The sequence below is a fragment of the Sciurus carolinensis genome, chromosome 3, assembly GCF_902686445.1.
Source record: "Sciurus carolinensis chromosome 3, mSciCar1.2, whole genome shotgun sequence".
Taxonomy (NCBI): domain Eukaryota; kingdom Metazoa; phylum Chordata; class Mammalia; order Rodentia; family Sciuridae; genus Sciurus; species Sciurus carolinensis.
The window spans coordinates 163,756,041-163,779,986 of record NC_062215.1 but is presented as its reverse complement, the minus strand read 5'-3'; the positions used below and the strand labels follow the sequence as shown (position 1 = coordinate 163,779,986).

Sequence of the window (23,946 nt, the reverse complement as noted above, 5' to 3'; positions counted from 1 at the left end):
CCCTCCAGAGCCCCTGCCTCCTTCCCAGGGCCCTTTACCCCAGGCTGACCCCTGTGCCTCTCCTTCCACAGCCAGAGGACCTGGAGGCCCCCAAGACGCACCACTTCAAGGTGAAGACTTTCAAGAAGGTGAAGCCCTGTGGTATCTGCCGACAGGCCATCACCCGGGAGGGCTGCACCTGCAAAGGTGAGCAGCTGGCTGACAGGGCGTCACCGGGGAGAGAGCGCCAGTCCAGCTCAGGCGGGAACTCGGCTGGCAGATGTCCTTGGGGCTCTGACCCCGTGCCTGGTTCTCACGTGGGAGAGGATGCTGAGCTCCCTGGGTGGTGGTGTGTAGGAGCGTGTGGGTGGGCCGTGGCAGGTGGTGGGTGGCATGGGATGGCAGGTAGTTGAGGATGAGCAGAGTAACCAGCATGCGTGGTGTGAGGTGTCTGGCTGGCACATGGAGGCAGGCACACGGCGTGGGGTAGGGCGTGTGCGTGGCATGTAGCATGTGGTGGCGTGTGGAAAGCTTGTTGGCTGGGGTGTGGGAGCAGTGTGGAGGGTGTGTGGAAGGCACCCGAAGGTCACGTGACTGACATGTGGCAGCCACGCCGCTGTGGTGTTTGCATGGGCTGTGGAAGCCATGTGGTTGACGTGGAAGGTGTGAATCTGGCATGTGCCTGGCCAAGTCACAGTCCTCTCCTTGTGGCAGCTTTGGGTGACTTAAGAGGTCCCAAATCAGCGTCAGTAGAGGACCTGCTGGCTGCTAGACCTTTCAATCCCTATTCTCATGTGCTCCTGGAAAGACTGGGTGTGGTCATCGCCGCTGCAGAGAAATTGGTGTCCTGTCCCAGGTCACAGGGATTCCACCGGAGGCCCTGCGCCCGGCCTCTGGGACTAACCCCATCCCTGACCCAGTGGTCCTCCAGATGCCCTCCTCTCCTACCCCACATCCCATCCGTCGCCAGGGTCCCGAATGCAGTTAGTCATGAGCTGCCCGCATCATCCTTCGGCTCGGCTGCCATTGTCTCTCACCTGGATGGCCAAGGGCAACCCTCTCCCATTCCCTGACCCACTCTCTCTAATCCAGCTCTGCACCAGCTTCCAGTGGGACTTAAACGTGTAAACCTAGTCATGTCACTGCCCTGGCTAAAGCTGGTGGGCTCCCACCACCCTTCAGATGTAGCACAGCCTTCCCGTGACCTGAGGTCTGGCAGAATCAGCCCTTCCCAGCCCTCCACCCATGTCCCCCGCCCCCAACCTCATCCTCAATCCGGCCCCGCCCCACCCAGCTACCAAGAAGGCCACTGTGTCAGCTGTGCCAAAGGGCGTGCTCTCTCTTGCCATGTGGTACTCCCCACCCGGCCTCTCTCCATGTCCCTTCTCCATGCTGAAGTCCCAGCTGGGCTGGGGGGACAATTTCTAAAGCCCTTACTGAGCACCAAGAACTCACGTGCCTGACCTCGTCCAGTGCTCACAGCATCCGGCAGGCACCAGTGCCACCCCATCTTACAGATGAGGAGACTGAGGCTGGTGCTGGGCACCTCTCTTGCCCAGGCTGGCAGGGTGAGAGTGTGGTTTTGGGGTGTGCTCTGGGGGAGTCGAGGCCTTTCACTGGGTGTTGGAGGCAGGAACCTTGGGAGGGACTGAGCCTGTGGGCGCATGCGCGTGGAGGGCGTTCCAGGCAGGTCCGCCATGGGTGAAGGGCAGGGGGTTATTTATGGTCCTTTACTGAAGTTCCCACAGGAACTTCTGCAATATCAAAATCAGCCACACGGTGTCACCTCCTCCCAGGAGGTCTGCCTGGGACTTGCTGGTGGCTTAGGGTGAAGTGGAGCGGCACTGCCCGGGGCGGGTTGCGTTGTTCATGAACAGCCCCCACCCCACCTGAGTCTGCTCAGCTGGCTTCCCCTCCCCTCCCCCAGCGCCCCCCTTCCCCTCAGGTATTCCTGTCACCTGGGAACCTCCGATGCTGCTGGGATAGGAGGCAGCTGGGGGGATGGAAGTAAGTCCTGGGGACGCTCAGTGTGACCTCGGGCCTATCTCTGGCCACAGTCTCCCTGGGTTCCCGTATACCTTGTTCTGGGTTTCCCAGCTGCCTGACTGAGCGCTGGGTTGATGAGGGGCCTTGACTTCCCTGTGTAGGTAAAGCTCCCAGGGTGAGCAAGACATGGGCCTAGTTCCACCCGGATCCCAGCCTGGCCCTGCCGGTGTGAACCAGAGGAGAGGGAAGGTGGACAAGCTTGTTTGGCAGCCCTGCTGGGCACCAGTGGAGAGTGGGGGGGTGGGGGGGTGGCAAGAAAGTGGGGGGGAGTCAGGGCTATACTCCAGAGCCACCACTAGGTGTCAGGACCGAGCTACCGAAGGCCCAGGGACGGGTCCCAGCAAAGAGGGGAACACTAGGGGCACCACAGGCCATGTACACCCTCTGCAGGCCTGGGCAGGGTTGCGGGTCACTGGGCTCACTGATGGCAGATGAAGTGGACTCACCCTGTGCTTTGGAACCAGGACACTGTGGCGGCACAAGGTGAATAGATCCTCTTATCCATCATCCACCCATCCACCCATCCAGGGCCACCAGACGGAGCTGTGCAGGCTGCTCCTGGTGAGGGTAGACTAAGCTCCAGACCTCTGCTGCTCGCTGAGTCTGGCTCAGCAGGCTCTCGGCTCTCTGGTTTCCCTCCATCTTCAAGGCTTGGCTGGAACTCTGGCCACCATCTAGATTAGGTGAAGGGTGGGTGGGGGTGTGCAAGGCCCTGGATTTAGTCTCCAAGGGCTTTCAGCACCGAGGGAGTTCTGCTGGGGGTGGCGGGCCGTGAGGGAACTCTTAGGTCTTGGACGGACCGGGCAGCTGTCTCTTTGCCCTGGAGGCCCTGGAGGTTCTGCCTGGTGACTTTTCTGCGCCCCCTCCCCATAGGACTGGATGGGATGCGGCAGGGAGTCAAGGAAGCTGGAGTCCAGCCCTGGTTCTGGGAGACTCAAAGACAAGCGAGGTGGGCAAAGAACTAAGGCGGACAGCTGTTCAGGAAGGCAGGCAAAGAGGCGTCAGGAGACCTGGCGAGCCTTTGACTTCGCTGGGCCATCTTGCCGCATGTGACGGGGTTAATGGTGAACCTTGTCCTGCATCTCTGGGGGGCTTGTTAGAGAACAGTGCGTTTCTGTGTGTGAAATAAGAGGGGCTAATGCCAGGGACCACGACTGTGAGTGAAGGACACAGAGAGGGAGGAGATGATGGTGGGCACCCTGTGTGACCTTGGATAAGTCACTTCTTAGCACAGAGAGAAGGGGGCTGGACCAGGGATTCTCCCTGAGGCCCAGACAGTGGGAGGGCCTGGAAAATTCTTTCTGGGACTCCGTGGAAGCCAGATACCTCTTCAGTGTACATAGCTACTTCCCCCCTCTACGCACCCAGGTGCCGGTGCCAAGAGCCAGCCATTGGCCAGGGAGAACAGACACACAGTCGATCATAGAATATGGTGGTAAGGGTGACACAGGTGTGCAGGAGAAGCTGGCTTAGGGGAGATTTTTTTTTGCCAGACTTTGGCAAGAAAGGCAGATGTAGGCTGGGTCTTGAGGGATGTGTAGGAGCGCTTCCGTCTGAAAGGTGGATTCCCACAGGCCTCGGGGCAGGGCTCTAGGGGCCCTGTGAACACTGGGGACCTCAGAGGCAGGCTGGAGGAACTCAGAGCTTTGCTCAAAGGTCCTGGTTTCCCACTAGACTGAAGCCCGAGGGGAAGGACCAGACTGCCAGCTCAGGAGCCCAAGGGCTGCCATCGGGGCCTGGTTTGACCCAGGCTTAGGTAACTTCCTTTCTCAGTGCCTGCTGGTCGGCCACCTGCAGCTTCCTTAAAGCAGGATGCACCTGGGAGGACAATGAGCACAGCCGACCCAGAGGTGGACTGGGGGAGCCGTTTCTCCTTCATCATGTCACTGAGGATCCCCAAATTCCACCTTCTATCTGAGGACCTCCATGGAACCATCAGAGGCTCCCGATAGGATAGAAACCCTGGGTCACTTTTCTTTCTTTCTTTGCTTCTTTTTTTTTTTTTTCTGACTACTCATTTTTATTTATTTACTTTTCTTTTTTCCCCATATTTTATTGGTGCATTATAATTATATAATTATTCCACATACTAGTGGGATTCATTGCTACATATTCATACATACACATGACATAACAATATAATTTGGTCAGTATCGTTCCCCAGTAAAGTCCTGGCTTTCTGCTGTATGGCTGTGTGAGCTTGGGAGAGATACTTAACTTCTCTGGACCTGATTTTCCCCTTTACTTTGAATGAGGGGGTTGGATTAGATCAGAGGTTCTACACTGCGTTCCAAAGGAGCTGTAAGATTCTTGGGGATGCCGTAGGGGCCCTAGAGGGCAGGAAAGAGGTGAAATCCAAGTGAAGACTTAAAGGTCAGGGCTCTGGGATCCCTGCCCATTTCAATCAGAAAAGTCCTTGTGTGGGAGTTAGATACAGGAGGAGGGGACGGTGTGACAGTCATTCATATGGCTCAGAGGCTCTGGATTCCCAGAGCCTTCCTAGTGAGCTCCTGCCCTTACTATTGAGAACTTGGCAGATTGCTTCATTGCTCTGCGTCTGTTGACTCGCTTTTAAAGTGGGACAAATAGCAGTGTCTCCCTCCTCGGGTGACTGTAGGGGTTAAATGAGATACTACACACAGAGTGCTCAGATCAGAGCCGGGTCCATGGTGGGCGTCCACTAAATCCTAAGCAGCACGACGTAGATTCCATACCAGAACCCATCTGCATGAACAGTTCAGCTTTTAAAAAACCCCAGAAAGCCACAGGATGGGATGATCTAGGAGGTTTCTTTTAGTCCTGCTTCAGAACCACATAGTGCCCCTGGCCACCCCTGAGACACCTTGTACTGGTCAGAGTTCTCTGGGAAAACAGAAGAGCAGATATGTGTCATGGCCAGATAGTTAGCCACCTAGATAGATAGAGATTTAGTTTAAGGAATTGGTCCATGTGGTTATGGAGGCTTGGCAAGTCAGAAATCCGCAGGTGGAGACCCAGGGAAGAGTCCTAGTTCAAGTTCAAAAGCATGTGCTGGTAGTACCCTCTCTTCTTGGGAAGGTCTGTCTTTTTCTTTAAAGGCCTTCAACTAACTGGATGAGGCTCACCCACAAAATGGAGGGGAATGTGCTTTACTCAGTCTACGGATTCAATGTTGATCCCTTTTAACCAGTAACTTTGCAGAAACATCTAGAATAATGTTTGACTAAACATCTGGGTACTATGGCTTAGCTACATTAACACACTAAATGAAGCTCTGCATACTTCAGCCCAGGCCGTGGGCAGTGGGCAGGGCAAGGCTGATGAGTGGTCTGCCGAGCAGGTGGGCAGTCGGGCAGCACCTCCATGATGGTGGGAGGCCGGGCCAGGCATGCTGGTGGCTGTGGCGGGGCTGCTGTACACTGAGGCGATGTGCTCATTTTCCGACCCAAGACCAGGAGGAAAAGGCCATTTAGATCCCAACAATGTTGGCTTCCTGTGTTCCTGAGAGCAGGAAGCCACCCCAGGACAGAGTCCCGCGGCCCAGCTGGGGTGGGAGCTGGGGCCAAGGGCTGGGCTTGGGGTGTAGTGCTCCCCGCAGCAGGTACCCAAGGGCCTACCCCGGGGGCTCTGCTTCCTCTCAGGCCACACTGGTCCTGCCCCATGGACACTGCAGACATCCGTGGGCAGGCCTGGGTCTCCGGTGTCCACCGAGCTGCTGTCTGACCGGGCACTGCCCGGGGCCTTGCCTTGCAGGGCGCTGGCTCTGGAGGGTGCCGTGTGGGTTTGGCGCAAGGCCCTAGAGCTGGGAGGCCCCGGTCAGCCCCAGACGTGTCCAGGGAGGACCTGGGCACCTGAGAGACGCTTCCAGGAGAGAGGCACTGTGCTTCCTGCACCTGCCCCAGGCCCCAGTGAGAAATGGCGCCTGTGGAGGGAGCCTCTGCAGCCTCAGCTGGGCGCTTCCCCAGCAGCGTGTGGGGCAGACAGCTTCAGGGTTGGAACCCGAGTCTCCTTCTTGGTGGGAGGAAGAGGCAGGTGGCAAGGCTGAGGGGGCGTCTCCGTCTGCGCTTCTGCAACAAAACGCCCTCGACTGGGTCATTTATAAACAACGGAAATTCATTGCCCGCAGTTCTAGAGGCTGTAGCTCCAGGACTGGCAGATCCCGGATCTGGGAGGGCCAGGTCTCTTTCCAGAGTGGCACCTCGTCACTGTGTCCACCAGAGGGGATGGACCCTGAGGTTGGAGGGATGGGGAGGCAAAAGGCTAGTCAGAAGGCAGAACCTTTGTGGCCTGCCACCTCTCAGAGGCCCCACCTCTTCGTACTGTGACATTGGGTCTTGGGTTCCAGCCTGTGTTTCAGGAAGGATACAGCAGGGAGACGGGCTGGCCTTACACGGGCTCCCACAGCTGGAAGAGGGCTTGGGGTCTGCCTGTGCCAGGTGGTGTGAATCCAGGGGTCCTCGGGGAAGGGCAGGCCCTGTGGGGATCCTGGCCTCTTCAGAGCTCTGGGGCAGCTGCTCTATCTAGTGCATTCCATGAAGGAAGGGTGTTTTCCTGGGGATGGAACCCAGGGGTGCTTTACTGAGCCACATCCATGGCCCCCACCAATGACCACACCCTAAGTTGCTGAGGCTGGCCTCAAACTAGAGAGCCTCCTGCCTCAGCCTCCCAAGTCACTGGAATTATAGGTGTGTGCCACTGTGCCTGGCTCCTGAGTGTGTGTCTCTATATTAGTTATCTACTGCTGTGTAAAAAGGTGATCCCCAAACTTAGTGATTTAAAACACAGAATTGCTATTCCATGTAGTTTCTGAGGGTAGGGAATTTGTAAGTGCTTTAGCTGACTGGTTCTGGCTCAGGGTCTCTCAAAGCTGAGCCAAGATGTCAGCAGGCTCTGTTCATCTGAAGGCCTGGAGAGTCTCTGTTCAGCCTGGTGCACTCATGGGCCTGTTGAGCTGGGGCTGGCTGGTGGCAGGGGGCCTCAGCTCTTCACCACAAGGCCTGCTCCACAGGGCTGCCCGTGTGTCCTCACAACATGGAGACTGCCTTCCCCCAGGGTGAGTCACCCAGGAGCCTGAGGCTAAAGTCACAGTGGCTTTTATGGTCTTGCCTTGGAAGTCACACACCATCATTTCTACACTGCCTGATTGTGTTAGTCAGATTTCCAACAGTCAGATTTCCATCACAGTGACGAGAAACCTGAGATAAATCAATCGAAAGGAAGAAAGGTTCATTTTGGCTCAGTTTCAGTCCACAGTCACTTGGTCCTGTTGTTTTGGGCCTAAGGTGGCACAGTACCTCATGGCAGGTGCCACGGCAGGGGAGGCCTGTTCGCCTCAGGTGGCCGGGAGGCAGAGAGAAATAGGAAGGGCCACGGTCCCCATATCCTCATCAAGGGCAGGCCTCATGACCTAATTTCCTTCCACCAGGCCCCATCTCCTACAGCTCCACTGCCTCCCAACAGTGCCACGGGCTGGGCACCGTGCCGTCAATACATGGGTCTTGGGGGGACACCTTAGATCCAGAGTGTAGCACGGATTCACTATCAGTGTGGGAGAGGACGACAGAGAGGCGTGAACACCAGGAGCTAGAACATGACACTCCATGACACACTGGGACATTTCATTGCTTTGGGCCGTGTCTGCCCACACTTAGATGACAGCATGAGGGGTGCCAGGTAGAGAGTAGGAAGCACTGCCCCTGGGGAGAAGACCTGAGAAAGGTGATCGAGAATGCAAAGGAGGCGTCCCTGGAGGGGACCCAGTAGGAAGGCCTCCCTGGGGTGGAGGGCAGGTGCTTGGTCACTTGGACCTGCTGGGAACGTGCCACTGTGTTCAGTTTGCTGTTTTGGTCTTCTGGGTCGAGAGCTGGTGGAGGTCCTTCCTTGCACCAACTGAACAGAGCCAAGGGCAGGCTGGGGACGGGGTAGGGACACTCAGCAGGCTGTTCCAGGATTGTCCAAAGAGCTCTCCACCTGCTTTCCCTTTGGGGGCATTTGCTGACCGTCTGCCCCTGTGGCAGGCAGGCTGCCCTGTACATCGTGCAGACGGGACGCCACCAAGGGTGTCTGCTGGAAAGGGCACTGGAGCCGGCCATGCATCCTGGTACAGGGCTGGGCCTGCCCGGAGAAAGGGACCTTCTCACCAGTCCCACAGAGACAGAGCACACTAGCCTGGCTGTGTGTCACGGGGCTGGTTGGCCAGATGATGGGACGGTCTAATTTGCATCAAGATGCTGTCTGGTTCTTCGGCCCCGAAGCAGACAGTGTCCTGCTGCTGGGCATGTGGTGAGAGATGGGCATGCTCCCTTGCTCCTGCGTCTAGCATGGGGGCATCTACTATAAACAAACTACTAGAAAAGACTCCATGTGACTTCAGAGTGTGAACTGTGCAGAGAAGGAAATAATCAGGTGTTGAGGAAGAAGAGTGGCGACCTACTCTCATTTGGGTGGTTAGGAAAGGTCCTTTTGAGGAGATGGCTATGAAAGGATTGCAGAGGGCAAGAGAGATTCCGCCCAGGAGAATGTGAGGGGGAGAGGAATGTTCCAGGCAGCTGGAGCAACAAGTGCCAAGGCCCTGAGGTAGGAAAGAGCTTGGTGATTGATGGGAACTGTCAGAGACATGGAGAAAGCTGGAGGGAGACCACGTTCTGGTCCCCACTGTGTCCCTGGAGTTTAGATTGGGGTTGGGAGGTGGACACTTAGGGATGCCTTCTGGGCTGAACTAGAGATGATGCGGGGTGACAGGAAGAGGCTGAGAGTGGGGCAGGGGTGACTATTACACATAAACGCCAGGTGAGATTTTCACTCAGTTCCAACTCAAACATTTATGAAGCCTGCACTGTGCAGCAGGTTGTGTGTGTGTGTGTGTGTGTGTGTGTGTGTGTGTGGTGGTAGGGAGACAGAGAGGGAGAGAGAGGTGTCCCGTTCTTGAAAGAGCCCACTGCTGGCCAAGAGGGAGGGCCCACAATCCAAACGCAGGCCTCATGGCTGAGGATTTCTCAATGCCTTGTTCCTTGGTCCCAAAGAGGGCTGGGGAGTTGTGGGGGTCAGAGAGGGAACACCTTCTGAAAGGGAGAAAGTTGCCACCTGGGGCAGGGAGCAAGGGGACAGCTGCAGAAGCCAAAGGGCTGGACCAGTGGGTGTGACTTGGGTAACCAAGAGGAACATGTCCTGGTGTGGCCAGGGTGATGTCCTGGAGCTGGGCTGGGTGGCTGTTGGGGTCAGGAAAGCCTTGCTCACCACCAGCTGAGTCACAGGCCTGCGCTGGGCCAGGACTAGGTTGAGAGAAGGTCTCAAGAGAGGGCCAGTGGCCAAGGTCACATCCTAGGCCCCACCCATTTGCCTGGAACTTCTCCCACCCCCTCACCCAAAGGAGGGCAGAAGGCTCCTGAAGGGGAACCCTGGAGCTTCTTCCCTGCCGCTGGACCTTGACCTACCTCAGACCCCAGCTGCCTTTTCCTGCGAATCAGGCCGGCTGAAAACTGAATGGGGCAAGATGCTACAGACTGGGCAGAAGCGGGCGTGGAGGGGTGGTGCTAGCTGTGGCCCTGGGCTGTGTGTGGCTGCTGGCCACTTGGGTCAGGGTGTCTTCCCTTCTTTCCTGTGCCCCACCCACCTGCTTCAGTACATCTTGGGCAGCCAACAAGACTCAAGTCAGCACGAAAATCAGCCCAGAGACCCCCCGCAGCCAGCCCCTCAGAGGACGGGGTTTGCCAGATTCCTCCGTGGAGTCCCAGGCCCTGGGGGGTGGGGCTGGGGACATTCCAGGCTTTGGGAACCTGATAGGAAATTTGATTCCAGCTTCTGGAAGTGGGAGGGGGGAGCAAATTGTGTGTGTGTGTGTGTGTGTGTGTGTGTGTGTGTGTGCATGTGTGCGCGTGTGTGTGCGTGTGTGCGCGCGCGCCCGCGCTCCTGCGCATGAAGTTGGTGCGAGTCTCTGTTCACGTCTGTACCCCAAGTCTGTGTCAGGCTGGAGGGCTAGGAGGGCCTCCACGAAACCGCACGTGTGTTGGTGCCTGGCTAGCGGGTCGTGGTTTCGTGGCATGGGTACGTGTGTGCGGCCCTGTGTGCACGGGGAGCGGTGCTGGGCGTGCCTGAGTGCGACCTAGGCGAGTGCGGTGCCCGAGGTCCGCGGGTCCGCCCGCCCGCGCTGTGTAAGGCGAGAAGGGCCCGGTTCCTCAGCGGGGCTGGCACGAGGCCTGGGTCCCGGCTGCCTCTGCCCTGGCCGGGGTCCAGCGGGGAGCCGGTGCCCGCCCCGAGGCTCGGTCGTCCGGGGCGCCCGCCCCGCAGGCCCGGGAGCGCGGCCGCCGCCCGCCGCGCCCGCCCTCCCCGGGGCTCCTTCCCGCTCCCTCCTTCCCTGTTCCCTCCCGAGCGCCGACCGCGGGCGGGGTGGGAGGAGATTCCGCCGGAGTTTCCATTTCATACCTCGCGGCTAAAACTTTCTTTCTGTGTCTCGCCCTCTTGCAGTCTGCAGCTTCTCCTGTCATCGGAAATGCCAGGCCAAGGTAAGGGGCCGCGGGGGGCGGCCCAGCGGAGGGCTGGGGCCGCGAGAGGGGCGCCGGCGGGGCGGGGGCGGTGCCCGGGTGGTCCCTCCTCCTCTCTTTGTTTATGCAAAGCGCCGGGGCCTGGGAGCGGGCGCAGGTCAAGGTGAAGGCGAAGGCCGGGGGGCGGGGTGGAGCCTCAGGGTCCGGGTGGCGGGCCCCGCGCGCGGTCCGGGCGCCTGCTGGAGGTGGCTGGCGGGACCGGCTCCGAGGGAGGGGACTTCCAGGGTGTCGAGGGCTAACGGGGAGGGCGACGCGCTTCATTCGCTCGGCGGGCCGCGCAGAACCCGAGTTGGTCCAATCTGGTCCCCCTAGAAAATTCAGTGTCCAAGCCACGGGACCCGCAGGGGGGAGAAGCGGGTAAGCAGGAGAGGTGGGGAACGGGGTCGGCGGTCTGGATCGCGCTGGCCCTTGGTACCGTCTGAGCGTGTCTCACCCTCTTTACGCGTCATGCCCATGGTAGCCCTCGGTTTCCCCATCAGCGATCCCCGGCTGGGAAACTGAAGCACGGAGCCTGGAGGGATCTGCGCGTCCTGGTGGGCTAGGCACCCTTTCAGACCTGGACAAAGGAGCCATAGGTCCGCTTCTTGGAGTATGGGGCTGTCGGAGGACACCAGGGTGGACTGTGAGTTAGGGAAGGAGACTGCCCAGGCTCCACTCTGCCGGGGCTACACGCCTGCTCTTTCCTATGCAGCCAGTTCTGCACCTTTCCCTGTCATTGCTTCTGCCCTCCCTGCCCCTTCTCCCTCTTTTGCTTTTCACCCTTGAACTTTCAGGAAGGTGCTCAGGGAGGAAGGCTCTGGAGGGAGGATGCTTCAGAGAGGAGCATGTGGAGCAGTGGAGGCTCAGATGTGGTGCATCTCGCTTGCTTCCTATTTGCTGGGTGGCCTTGAGCAACTCATGCACCACTCTGAACTGTTTCATCCTCAAGGATGGGGGAACAAGGAGCCTACCTCATACAGCTGTTCTGAGGATTAAATGAGATGATGTGTGTGAAGTGCCCAGCCCAGTGCCTGATGCATAGTAGATGCTCAAAAACAGTCCTTGATGAGTATGAACTGGCATTCTGGGGGCCGTAGGTTATGCCATTGGAATCTGCTGTCTCCTGAGAGATCTTGCCTAAGTTGTGTACACTTCTTGCTGGGGTGTGGAGTCATGTTCTCCCCTGCTGTAGACTCCAGGATGTGCTCTCACCCAGCTGAGGTGGAAAGGGCCTGTGGCTTGCAGTAGGTACATCAGTATGGTGAATTTTCTGCCCCTTGTATTATGTCCTGCTTTTCTGGCTCCTTCAGCCTTATCTTCAGGTGGGGAGTTTCTGCTTCTCCCTCCATTCTCTTCCTTGTTCTGTTCTTCTTGAGCAGTTTCCTACCTTTAACCCCAGACACTTCCAGATTTCTTGGTCTTCTCCAGCCTCCACCTTCCTACCCCTCTTCCTGCTCTCACTTCTCTTAATAGCAATGAGCATGTGCACAGCACTTTGTGAAACGCCTTAGAAAGCACTTCTCATGCATTATGAGATTTTATTCTTTTAATTCCATTAGAGCATAAAACAGAGGCCAAAAGATCATATTGTCTTAAAGATGGGGAACCTGAGGTGTCACAGGGTTGAGTGGCTTCCCCACAACCCCGCCCACTGCCCCGTCCCTTGGTACCTCCTTCTAATGGCCCCTCCCTGCCTGCCTGTGGACATCCTCCATCCCACCTGCCCTTCCTCCTCCACCTCCCTTCTCTTGGCCGACACAGGATACATGTAGAAGTAAGAGAGGTGGACGAACTGGCTGTGTAGGACCTGAAAAGGGGAGAATCAGTGACCTAGAGAGATCTGACACAGATGGCCCCTTGTTGGGGGCAGCCTTGTGTGTGGAGACAGAGGGATGCCAAAGATGACTTTTGGGGGGTGTGGCCTGCCTGGCGATTCTCACATCCCTGGGGGGTCGGATGTGCCAGGCTGCAGCAATCCTGCTCAGTGCAGCCCAGGAGGCCCACCAAGAGGGGAGAGGGTGGACTGGCAGGGCAGTGGCCAGACAGATGGGGCTTTTATAGGATTTTCCTCCATGGGAAGTGGGATCCTCTGGTGTGTGTGGCTCCGCCCAGCTGGCAAGTCTCTCCTGAAACCACAGCTCTACTACCATTCTGACTTTCCCTTCTGCCGGCCAGGGCAGGGGGCCCCAGGGCACACAGCAGGGCTCTGTGCTCTGGATTTTATGACCAAATGAACTTGGAGGTGGCTTGATCCACCCCTTACTTCCAAATGGGATTCATTAACAACTGTTGGCTAAGGTCTTGCCAAGTGCAGGACACTGTTCTACGGGAGCAAGACAGGTAAGATCTCTGCCCTCAGGAGACAGATGATAAACAGGTAAACAAGTTGGGCACCGTGGTGCATGCCTGTAATCCCAGTGACTTGGGAGGCTGAGGCAGGAGGATCACAAGTTCGAGGCCAGTCTGGGCAACTTGGTGAGACCCTCTCTCTCTCTCTCTCAAAAAAAAAAAAAAAAAAAAAGGGGGGGCAAACAAGTTAAGAAGGAATGAGGTTGGAGCAAGCGGTCAGAGAAGAGGAGGTGAGGTGGCCCAGGAGGACTGCTTGGAGGAAGTGAGGTGGGACTCTAGGGATGCCGCGTGATAATTGGAGGGTCCTGGGTGGGATGGGCTTGTCCTGTTGGGAAGAAGGTGGCGTGGCTTAGAAGTGGGGCACACTGCAGAGTTCTGAGCATGACAGGTGTCATCCCATCTCCACTGCGAGGAAACAACTCCAGCCATGGACAGGCACCCAGGCGGAACCAGGACGGGAGCCAAGATCCTGCTGATGCTGCCTCGTGGGTCGGGCTGGTGGCTTGGCCCCGGCACTCACAGGAAAGGCCGTGAGAGGGGTCGCCTCTAGGACACATTGTGCAGAAGAGCCAGGAGCCTTGTTGACTGGGGTGCTGGCTGAGAGAGACAGTCGACTCAAGCACGTGGTTTCATTTACCGAGGTGGATGAAGTGCGTGAGAAACTTCGAGGAAAGAGGGCTCCAGGATTTCTGCTTTGCTGATCTCTTCCCCACGCTTCTGCCCACTGGGGATTTCTTGCTGCTCTTGATCATCTCCACATCAGGCTGTTCCAGCCACCCTGCGTGTGAGTGGCTGGTCTGAATGTCTTAACACTCCACCTTCCGGACCTTTCTTGAAGCGTGAACCCATGGCTCTGATGGCGGCTGTGGTATTTATGCACAGCAACCTGAAAGTTTGTATCTTTTTAAGATTAGTGGTTTTTTTTTTGTGTGTGTGTGTGTGTGTGGTACTGGGGATTGGAACCAGCGCCTCATGCATGCTAGGCAGGCACCCCACCACTGAACTACATCCCTAGCCCTATATGCAGCAATATCATGTAACAAATTACTCCAATTTTCACAGCTTAAAGCAGCAGTGGACATTCATGATGCAATTTTTCTGAGGCTAGGGACTTTGGAAGGGGCATAGCTGGCCAGGTCTGGCCAGGGACCTCTCATGAGGTGGCACTGGAGGTGGTGGCTGGGCTCAATCTTCTGATGGCTGGACTGGGGTTGGGGAATCCTTTTCCAAACATGGACCCCTCTCTAGGCTGCTTGAATGTCCTCACAATGCTGTGGCTGGTTTCCTGAGTATGAGCAATTCAAGGAAGAGCAAGGCGGAGCCGCCTTGGATGTCAGCCTTGTATCCCAGCCATGGAGGACACATGCTATTATTTCTACATTATCTTCCTGGTGCACAGGTCATCCTGGTGGGTGCAGCAGGAACCTACAGAAGGGTGTCCCTACCGTGAGGTAAGGATCAACAGGCCATCTTGGAGCCTGACTACTGCAGATGCCTAGAGAGAGAACTCTGCTGACCTGGCTCCAGGAGGATGTGGAGGTGGTGTGGTGGGCGGGATCAGACACCTGAGTTTGAGCTTTCTTCCTGCCGCCTTCCAGCTATGTAAACTGGGTCGTAGTGGATTAAATGTCCATTGATCTATGATGGGCATCTTTCTCCTTCCTTGGAACCACAGGTGAAGACTGGGAAGGAGCCTGGATGTTCTGTGCCTAGCTCTTTGCCCCTTGGACCAGCTTGAGAGAAGATGCTCGTGTCAGGAGAGGCGGGGCCTCAATGCCTGGCTCATAGTAGATGCTGCGTGTGTCTCAATTGCGCAAAGGCCAACTGAGAGAGAGGCTGCACCCCCAGCTTCTAGACTCGTGCCTGGTCCATAGCAGAAGTGCTGATAAAGGAAGAGAAGGATGGAATGAAGAATGTTGAAAAGGAGAGGCTGAGGCAGGAGGATCATAAGTTTGAAGCCAGCCTTGGCACCTCATCAAGGCTCTCAGCAACTTGGAGACCCTGTCTCAACATAGAAAGTAAAAAGACCTGGGTGTATAGCTCAGTGGTAAGGCATCCTCAGATTCAATTCCCAGTATCAAAAATAATAAAATAAAATAAATAATTTGTACATGGATAAGAACAACTGAGTTGGAGGAGCAGCACCCCAGAGGCAGTCCTGATCCCCGCCAAGTCAGTACCCCTGAAGGCAGTTGCTCTTCTCAACCCCATCATCTGAGCTGAGTTTTGCCTGTCCTTGAACTTCATATCAATTGGGTCATACGGCATGTTCGCTTGTGTGTGGGGGTCACTTCACGCAACATGGTGTCTGGGAGGCTCGTCTCTGTTTTGCTGGCAGCCAGTGGCCTCTTCTTCACCGCCATGTTGTATTCCACTCTGTGACTCCACCACGGTTTATTTATCAGTCCACTGTTGATTGCCATTTGGGTTCTTTCCAGTGTGGGGCTGTGGCAAACAAACCTGCCTTGGACTTTCAGCCACCTGTATCTACACAGAATCCAGGAGATGTTTTCTTTCATCTTCGTTGTCCTGGGAGATGGGTGGGGCTCATGGTAGCTCCATTTTGCAGGTCCAACATTGAGGCCCAGTCAGAGTAACCAGCTTGGCCTATGGCAACTTGACCCAGTGGGCTTCTACACGATTTCTGGCTCTGCCCTGGGATAGATGGGCGGGGACCAGGTGAGAAGGGAAGAGAGAGCGAGAGGCAGGTATGATTGCGCACTGGAGTCTACCTTGGGTCTGAGACCCCAGTCTCTATCTGTTGCCTTAGATCTAAGCCGCCCTTTGTTCCCACCCTCTTGTCTCCTGGGGTCCTTATCTTTCCCCTGTTTCACTCCGTTGAGGATTTACAGTGACTGGCCCAGGATTTGCCTTCACTTTTATTTTAGCCCATGCTTGGTGTGTGTACCCAGCAGATTTTCTTGTTTTGCCTTTCTCTTCCGTCTCCCGCTATCTGACCCCACAAACTCCACATCGTTGTGTTTATGTGTTTGTTATTTTAAGTCAACTTTTAATTTTAGAATGGTTTTAGATTTACAGAAAAGTTGCAAAGATAGTACCGAGAGTTCCTACGTGGCAAACCCTCGGTTCCCCTAATCCCCAGATAGAGTTTTAAGAAATGCCATTCTCATTCCTGATTTGCCCCTTGTTTTGGAATAGCAGTTGCTGCTGGTGGCGGCTCCTTCCAGAAAAATGCCCCTTGCTCCACTCCAGGTCAGACGGCCCTGAAAGGACAGGGCCAGGCGGCCGCTGGTGCCCAGCTGAGGGCAGTCCTAGTCTCCTGGCTGCCCTCCTCAGCCCTCCTAGCCTCTTCCAGGCCTGGCGCCCTCCTGACCCAGGCACCAGCTGGGGTGGAGGAAGGAACCTGCAGAGGCCTTGAGCTCCTCCCCTCTACCAGAGGGGCTTAAATCTCATCCCTCAAGCTTGAAAGGAGAGGAAATCCCATAATGAGCCCCCACCTTGCAGTCGTATCACACATCGCCTTTCCTGCTAGTCTCTCCTAAACACACCTGCGCCTTCCTGTGCAGCTTGCGGTGGGGCGGGGCTAGTGTTCTCTGGCTACCGCAGCTGGATGGGAGGGCTCCTGACCCCGGGACCTGTTGAGGGCTGTGAGCCAGTGCGCTGTTTAAGAGCTTTGGCCTTGGAGACAGACTGTTGAGTTTAAATCCCAGCTTTATCAGTAACTTGCTGTGTGACCGGGAGTCCCGGTTTCCTCACCCGTAACAAGGTGATTATAAGGGGACTTATTTTGTAGGGTTTTATGAACACCAAGAATGACAAGCTCAAAACTCAGTGCTGAAAAGGCTGCTGTTATTGACTTTGTTTCACTCTTCTTACTTTCTTCCATCTAATGAAAGGTGGGGAGAATCTGAGGCCCCAGCAGAGCTTATGGAGGGTCATGGTGTCTGACAAGATACTTGCATGGGTTTTGCCTTCTCTCTCCCTTATCAGGGAAAGCAGAGAAGGTATGAAGGTGAATGTCACATGCGTTTGGCTCTTCTGCCTGCCTCATGGTGCCCGAGAGCCACGGCAGTGGTCTGAGAGCTGGTCTATACAGTGGAATCACCTGGATGCTCTGAAACACAGCTGCCTAGCTGGGCACAGCAGTCCCTGCCTGGAATCCCTGCCACTCCAGAGGCTGAGACAGGAGGATTGCAAGTTTGAGGCCAATCTCAGCAATCCAGTGAAGCCCTCAGCAACTTAGTGAGACCTTGTCTCAGAATTTAAAAAATGGATAGGTATGTAGCTCAGTGACAGAGTACCCATGGGTTAAATCCCTAGCATCCCTAATACCAGGAAAACAAACAAAAACAAAAAACAAAACAAAAAAATTCAAAACATGTATGTGTGCATTTATATATCAATCTATTCTGTCTATTTATCTGCCTATAGCTGCCTGGGCCCTGCTCCCCAGATTCAGTTGGTTTGGCATCGGACCTGGGCATTGGAATTTTTCAAAGTGTCACCAGTGGTGGGAATGTGACATGGTATAGCCACTCTGGAAACAGCTTGGCTCTTTATTTTAAAGTTCCATATATCCTGGCGCTGTGACCCGGCAATTCTATTCTGAGGCATTTACCAAAGAGAAAGGAAAACACGTCCTCAGGGTGACTTGTGCACAAATATTCATGGCAGTTTTGTTCACAAGAGCCCCAACCTGGAAAGAGACCAATATTCCACAACAAGTTAATGGATAAACAAATTGTGACCTGGCGTACAGTGTGACACCACCCAGCGACAAAGAGGAACAGGCTACTCTTGTGCATGGCAGCATGGCGGCAGAATCTAAAAAGCATCATGATGAGTGAGAGAAGCCAGACACAAGAAGTGCTCAGACTGGATCATTCCATTTTTACGAACTCCTAGAAAAGGCAAAACCCTAGTGACAAAGAGCAGATTAGTAGTCACCAGCAACTGGGCCGGTGGGAAGATTGACTGCTGAGGAGTGTGAAGGGACATGTTGGGGGACAGAAGGGTTCTGTACCTTGACTGTGGTAGTTATCTGCGTGCAGACAGCTGTCCAGACTCACTGAACTGTGTTCTTGCAGGGGCATATTTTACTGCATGTAAATTGCATCTTAATAAAGTTTATTTAAATAAAACTTCCCATGTGAGTCTCCTTTGCAGCTGTATTTGAGTCACTCTGCTCCACAGCTTCTGAAGATCTGTCCGTTCTTCTAGTGGCCCTGAGTACAACGTCACATCCTTAAAAGTGCCTTCTGGGCTTGAGGGCCTGCCTTGCTTTTGTTTTTGGGGAACCACTTTCAACTTCCGATTCGCATTTTATACAGTTCATCCAGTTCAAAGTGTCTAGTGAAATGACTTCGTGTGAGCATCACCACAATTTTAGAACATTTTCATCCCCTTGAAAAGTCACCCATATGCTTGAGCTGTCACCCGCCATCCTCCATCTCTCCATCTGCCCTTTCCTAAGCAACCTCTTCCTACTTCCTGTCTCTAGATCTTGGCCTATTCAGGAGGTTCCATCTCGTGGGATGGTAGACTCCGTGATCTTGGTAACTGGCTTCTTTCCCTCAGCATAGTGGTTCCAAGGTGCGTCTGGGTTATAACTTTCTTTTAGTGGCTAAAGAATATTCCGTTATAGGAGTATACCGCCTCTTACTCTCCCATCCATCGCTTTGAGGGACAGTCAGTATGTTTTCACCTTTGGGCTCTTGGGAACATTACTGCTGTGCACACTCCTGGGTAGGCTTCTGTGTGGATTCGTGTCTCCATTCTCTTTGGTGTGTAAACTAGGAGTGGAATTATGGGACATCGGGAGAGCTAGGTCAATTTTTTTTTTTTTTTTTTTTTTTAAGAATAGCTAGTCTGTTTCCCAAACTAGCTTGTATTGGGCCAATATGACAACGTGCCAAAATTGGGTGGCTTTAAACAGTGGACCTTGTCACCTCAGTTCTGGAGGCCAGAAGTCCAACATCAAGGCCAGGCACCTCTGGGAGTGGTAAGGGGACTTCCTTGCCTCTCCCAGCTTCTGGGACTTTGCCAGCAACCTTTGGTGTTTCTGGACTTGTAGACACATCACTCTGAATTTTCCTTTTCACGTGAGGCTCTCTCTGTGTCCTCACGTCATCCTTCCGCTGTGTCTGCCTGTCTCCGTTGACGGTTTTGCAGAGACTCATCATGCTGGATACCTCAGTTTAACTATCGTCTCTGAAAAGACACTGTTTCCAAATGAAGTCACATCCTGAGGTATTGGAGCTTTGGACTTGCACATACCTTGTTCATTCATCTGTTTGTTTTTTCGGAGGACACAATTCAATCCCTTAGCACCATTTTCTATCTCTCCCAGCGCAGATGAGTGTTCCAAATCCTCCACCTTCTTAGCTGCACTTGCTGCTGTCTGACAGCTTGGTTCCTTCCTTTCCAGTGGGTGTGAAGTTGCACATCACCATGGTTTTGCTTTGATTTCCCTGATGACTGATCACGTTGAGCATCTTTTCTTGTGCTTTTTGGTTGTTAATTTTTACATCTTCTTCGGAGAAATGTCTGTTCAGATTTTTTTTCCCACTTAAAACATTGGGTTATTTGTCTTATATTATTGAGTTAAAAGACTTATTTATATGTTCAAGATACTAATCCTTTATCAAATATGTGATTTGAATTTTTTTTTTTTTTTTTTTTTTTTTTGCCATTCTGTAGGTTGTCTTTCCCTACATTTTTTTTTTTTTTTTTTTGAGATAGGGTCTCATGTAGTTGCCCAGGAGGTCTGGAACTTGGGTCCTCCTGCCCCAGCCTTCTGAGAAGTTGGGATTTACAGCTTAGCGACTTTTCTTGTTTGAGATAGCGACTCATGGTGTCACCCAGCTTGGCCTGGAACTGCCGTATTCAAGTGATCCCGCCTGTTCTGCCTCCTGGTTAGGTGGGACGACAGGTGAATGCCCCTGTGCCTGGCTCCTTTTCTACCTTTTGGAAGAGTTTGTGAACAATCAATTCTTCTTTAAATGTTTGGTAGAATTTACCTGTATAGCCACCTGGGTCTGGGCTTTTGTTTTATGTGTGAATTTTTTTTTTTTTTTTTTTTTTTTTTAACCAGGGATTGAACCCAGGGGCACTTAACCACTGAGCCACATCCCCAGTCCTTTTTTGGATTTTTTAATTTAGAGGCAGGGTCTCCCTGAGTTGCTTATGTTAAGTTGCTGAGACTGGCTTTGAACTTGCGAGCCTCCTGCCTTAGCTTCCTGAGCCGCTAGGATTATAGGCGTGTACTACCGCACTTGGCTTGTGTGGGGATTTTTGATTGTTAATTCCTTCTATTAGTTATAGGTCTATTCAGCTTTTCTGTTTCTTCTTGGGTCAGTTTTGGTGGTTTGTGTCTTTTTAGGAAAGTTGTCCATTTCATTTCAGGTGTTGAACTTTTTTGGGTTTGCAGTTATTCATAGTATTTCTCAGATTTCTTTCTATTTTTGTAGCTTTTTTTGGTTTTTGTAATGCCAATAGCAGTGACTCCTCTCTTTCTGATTCCAGTAATTTGAATCTTTTTTTATTCCCCTTGGTTAGTGAAGCTAAGGGTTTGCCAATCTTGTTGACCAATTCAAAGAACCTCCTTCTCCTTGCTCTCACAGGATTTTTCATCCTAATAGTTTGTACCACTATTTACCGAGCTTCCCCTGCATGGTGGCTACTTGATACTCATCTCAGTCCCTGACACACCACATGTAAAGCAGAGGTGACTGGTTGCACTCCCAAATGAGAACATTGAGGTGAAATGCCCCGAGCCAGCCTCGTGATTGGCAGGCAGGGAGCCAGCCGCCAACTCAGGCCCAAGTGCCTGGCTCCAAAGCCCTTACTGCTGCAGGGACCTCTCCTCTCCCACACTTGGCCTCTACTTTCTGTGGCTGAGGCTTCGTCACTAAGAAGAGCCATGGTCACTTGCCTGCCAGGAAGCCTCGGTGTCACCTGGTGGGACTGTGGAGCATCTCATCTGCCCCTCTGCCCTGTTCAGTGGTCTGGGTCTGGGCCCCCAAATCTGCATATTTTCTGACATCCCCAGTGACTCTGCTGCCAGGTCCCCTGACAGCACCTGGAGAGCCTGTGTTTGCGTGGGAAAGCCCCTCCATGACTCCACCAGAGGCAGGCCCCTGGGAAGTGACTGATTCCCCCAGGCTCTGTTCCCTGGCTTCTGCTTTGCCTGGGATGGGGATCTAGGGTAAGGGGGGACTTGGGGAGCCATTTCCTTGATGCTTTATTTTTAAAAAGTTGTAAAAATTGTAAAACCCCGCTCCGCCACTGCCATCCTCCTGTAGTTCTCTCTAATGCAGTGGAGTGTGGACTGATGTGCAGGGGTTAATAAGTAGGCATGCAGTCTCTCTCTCTCTCTCTCTCTCTCTCTCTCTCTCTCTCTGTCACACACACACACACACACACACACACACACACACACTCTGCTCCCCGTCAACAGGGAGGAGGCAGGCAGGGGGCGGGAGAGAAAGTGACACTGAGCTATGACTGGCTTCTCATTTTCCTGGAATGTGGCTCCCAAAAGGTCTCATATTTTTTGGCGTTCCTGACTCTGGGGCTGTGTAAACATCACATGGGGGTTCACTGCCGCTGGAAGGCTGTACGAGTTAGAAGGGGGAGGGAGGGGGACCAGAGCAGAGAGACGGGCACGTGGGAGGTAGAGAATTGGAGATGAGAGGGAGAAAGAAGAGGGAACTCCTGGGGTCCTGGTGGAACAGGGCACACAGTGGAATACGCTAGGGGGAACGAAGGCCAGCAAAGCCCCACTAGCTCGAGAGGGATCCAGTGAAGGTGAGGGTCTGTGGTGTGAGGTGGAGGGCAGAGGAACCTGTGCGATTTAGAAGCCCTGTCAGGGAAGGGACCCCTGCCCCTCCAGCTTCCCTGGCTACTTTTAGCCAGTACCATGGGGACCGCTTCAGTTTCCTCATCTGTAAGGTGCTGGAGTGGCTGAGCAGGGAGAGGAGGAGTGGTGAGCTGTCAGTTCCTGGGTGTGGTGAGCATGGCAACTAGGAGTACTGACCCCAGCCTCCTGGGACGCCCACTGTGGCTGAGAGAAGCTGCTGGTCCTGAGGGGGGCTCTGAGACACCACCTGGGGAGATCCTCTCCCACGGGGCTCCACCTGGAGACCAAGCCTCAGTCTTCATCCTTGAGCTGGGATGGCAGGACAGGTGGTGGGAAATTCGGAGCCCCTCTGACCTTGGACTGGATGGGTTCTGCCTCTGTTGTGTACAGGAGGCGAGAGGTGTTACCTTGGGGACGTCACTCAGCCTCTGAAGTCTGGTTTCCTCAGTTAAAAACTGGTGACCTTGACAACTGCACTTCCAATGAGCAGAATGAATAAATGCTATGGAGACTTTCCAAACAAATGGTGACATGGACATCTTGCTAACACCATATCGATACTGGTATGAGGATTAGAGAAGATGTAAGTAAGGTCCTGGCAGGTGGCGTAGGCCTTTGCTCCGTAGATAACTTTTTCTATTGTTCTGAGATCCTAGGATAATAACGTGCTAAGTGCTCCAGAAATAACAAACAGCTACACGGCCCAGCAGGCCCCAGGCCAGGCCAGCTCCATGGCCCCCCATGGACTCCCAGGCCTGCAGCCACCTGCTGCCCTGAGTCTCCTCCTTGGCCAGTTCTTTCTTCCTGCTCCACCCTGCCAAGGACCTATGAGGCTGCTGCTCTCCTTCAGGGGGTTCTGGCCCCTGGCTGATGAGTGACTTGGCTAGTCTCCCCCACCCCCTGAGGAGGGCAGGCAGGGTGGGGTGTCCGCAGGGGGCCATTAGGAGTGCATGGGTCCTGGGCACAGAGTGAGTCACAGATTAACCCCCCGGGCCTGCTGCCACTGGCCCTGGCCCTGGGCACCCAAGCGAGGGCATCCAGGGGTGTCTGGGTTCAAACCAGGTTCTGTTTGAGGAAGCGGGGGAGGGAGGTCACTCGCGGTTCACGGTGGTGGGAGGAGCAGCAGGGAGCTCAGGACCTTCTTGGGCACTCTTGGGCACACGGAAGCTCACGCTGGCTTGGGTTCCCCATCAGCCCACAGCCTCCAGAGATCAGATATCCCTGCACCCACAGGCTCATTTAATCCGAACTTCAAAGGACACTTTAAAAGATAGGTACATGATCACGAGTGTCCAAGAGAGGAAATGGGCTCAGATGGCTGAGCAGGGAGCTCATGTGGCAGTAAGGTGGGGACCAGGACCCCAGAATCGAACCCAGACTTAGGGAGAGGTTTGAGGAGAGTCTGAGCTGTCCCAGGTCTGGAGTCTGACTTCTTTCACGCTCGCTATATCTACATTTGGCAAGTTGTCTAGCCTCTTTGTAACTTGAGTTCTTGACCTTCACTGTTTCATAGATTATTGTGAGAATTAAGTGAGTTAATGCATACAAACATGATTAGAAGAATATGATAAATGCCAGCAATTATTATTGGCACTCCCCTGTGAATGCAGTCTCAGGGCAATGACTGCCCTTGGGTTGGGTGGAGGAAGTGAGTGCAGATTGGTCCATCGTATTCTGCTTTACGGAGGTTTCCTGACCCTCTGGGGAAGACAATGGTCCCCCCTGATCTGGGCTGTCTTGTGAAGTTGTGAGCTCTCAGCAGCCATCTTGTGTCATGGGGAGGAAGGCTGGACTGGAAACATCAAGTTCTCTTTGTTTTAAGATCTAAGGGCATGGGAATCAAAGCAGATTTGTTTCCTGACACCCCTGCTTACAGCCTAGTGACCTTGGATCATTTTCTGAAGTGCTTGGTTCCTGGCTTCCTCGTCTATCAACTGGGCTCATAAATCCTGCCTGGAGGATCAAGGCGAGGATTGAATTTGCTGGGAATGGAGGGTGCTTTGCAGCTCCTGGTGCGTGGAAACCAGTGATTTGCGACAGCAGTGGCGATGGTGCTGCGTCTGGCTTTCTGATGATCCCAGAGCAGGAGCACCTGTGTCACCTTATCCCTCGCCAGGCACATGTTCTCTGCTCCCTGGGAGGTCTGCTCTCTTCCATGGGGCTCTCGTGACTTGAACATCCCTTGTCTGATTCCTCAGGGCTTCTGGAAACTTCATAGGTTGAACTACTTTCCCCCTCTGGGGACTTAATTCT

General features: G+C 54.1%; 1 protein-coding gene across 10 annotated transcripts in view; it reads left to right on the top strand.

Annotated features, from left to right (window-relative positions):
- Nucleotides 1-23,946, top strand: part of Tns1 (tensin 1) — a 184,730-nt gene that overhangs the window by 12,162 nt on the left and 148,622 nt on the right. For 5 of the 10 annotated variants that reach the window (XM_047544738.1, XM_047544737.1, XM_047544736.1 and 2 more), the window contains exons 1-2: nt 113-186; nt 10,468-10,505. Coding sequence is in view for 1 of the 10 variants with exons in the window: in XM_047544728.1 (XP_047400684.1) it covers nt 72-186; nt 10,468-10,505 (153 nt within the window). In the remaining 9 variants the exon portion in view is untranslated. Of the gene's footprint in view, nt 1-71; nt 187-10,467; nt 10,506-23,946 lie in introns of those variants that run through there. The other 5 variants (XM_047544724.1, XM_047544725.1, XM_047544731.1 and 2 more) reach the window with 3 other exon arrangements.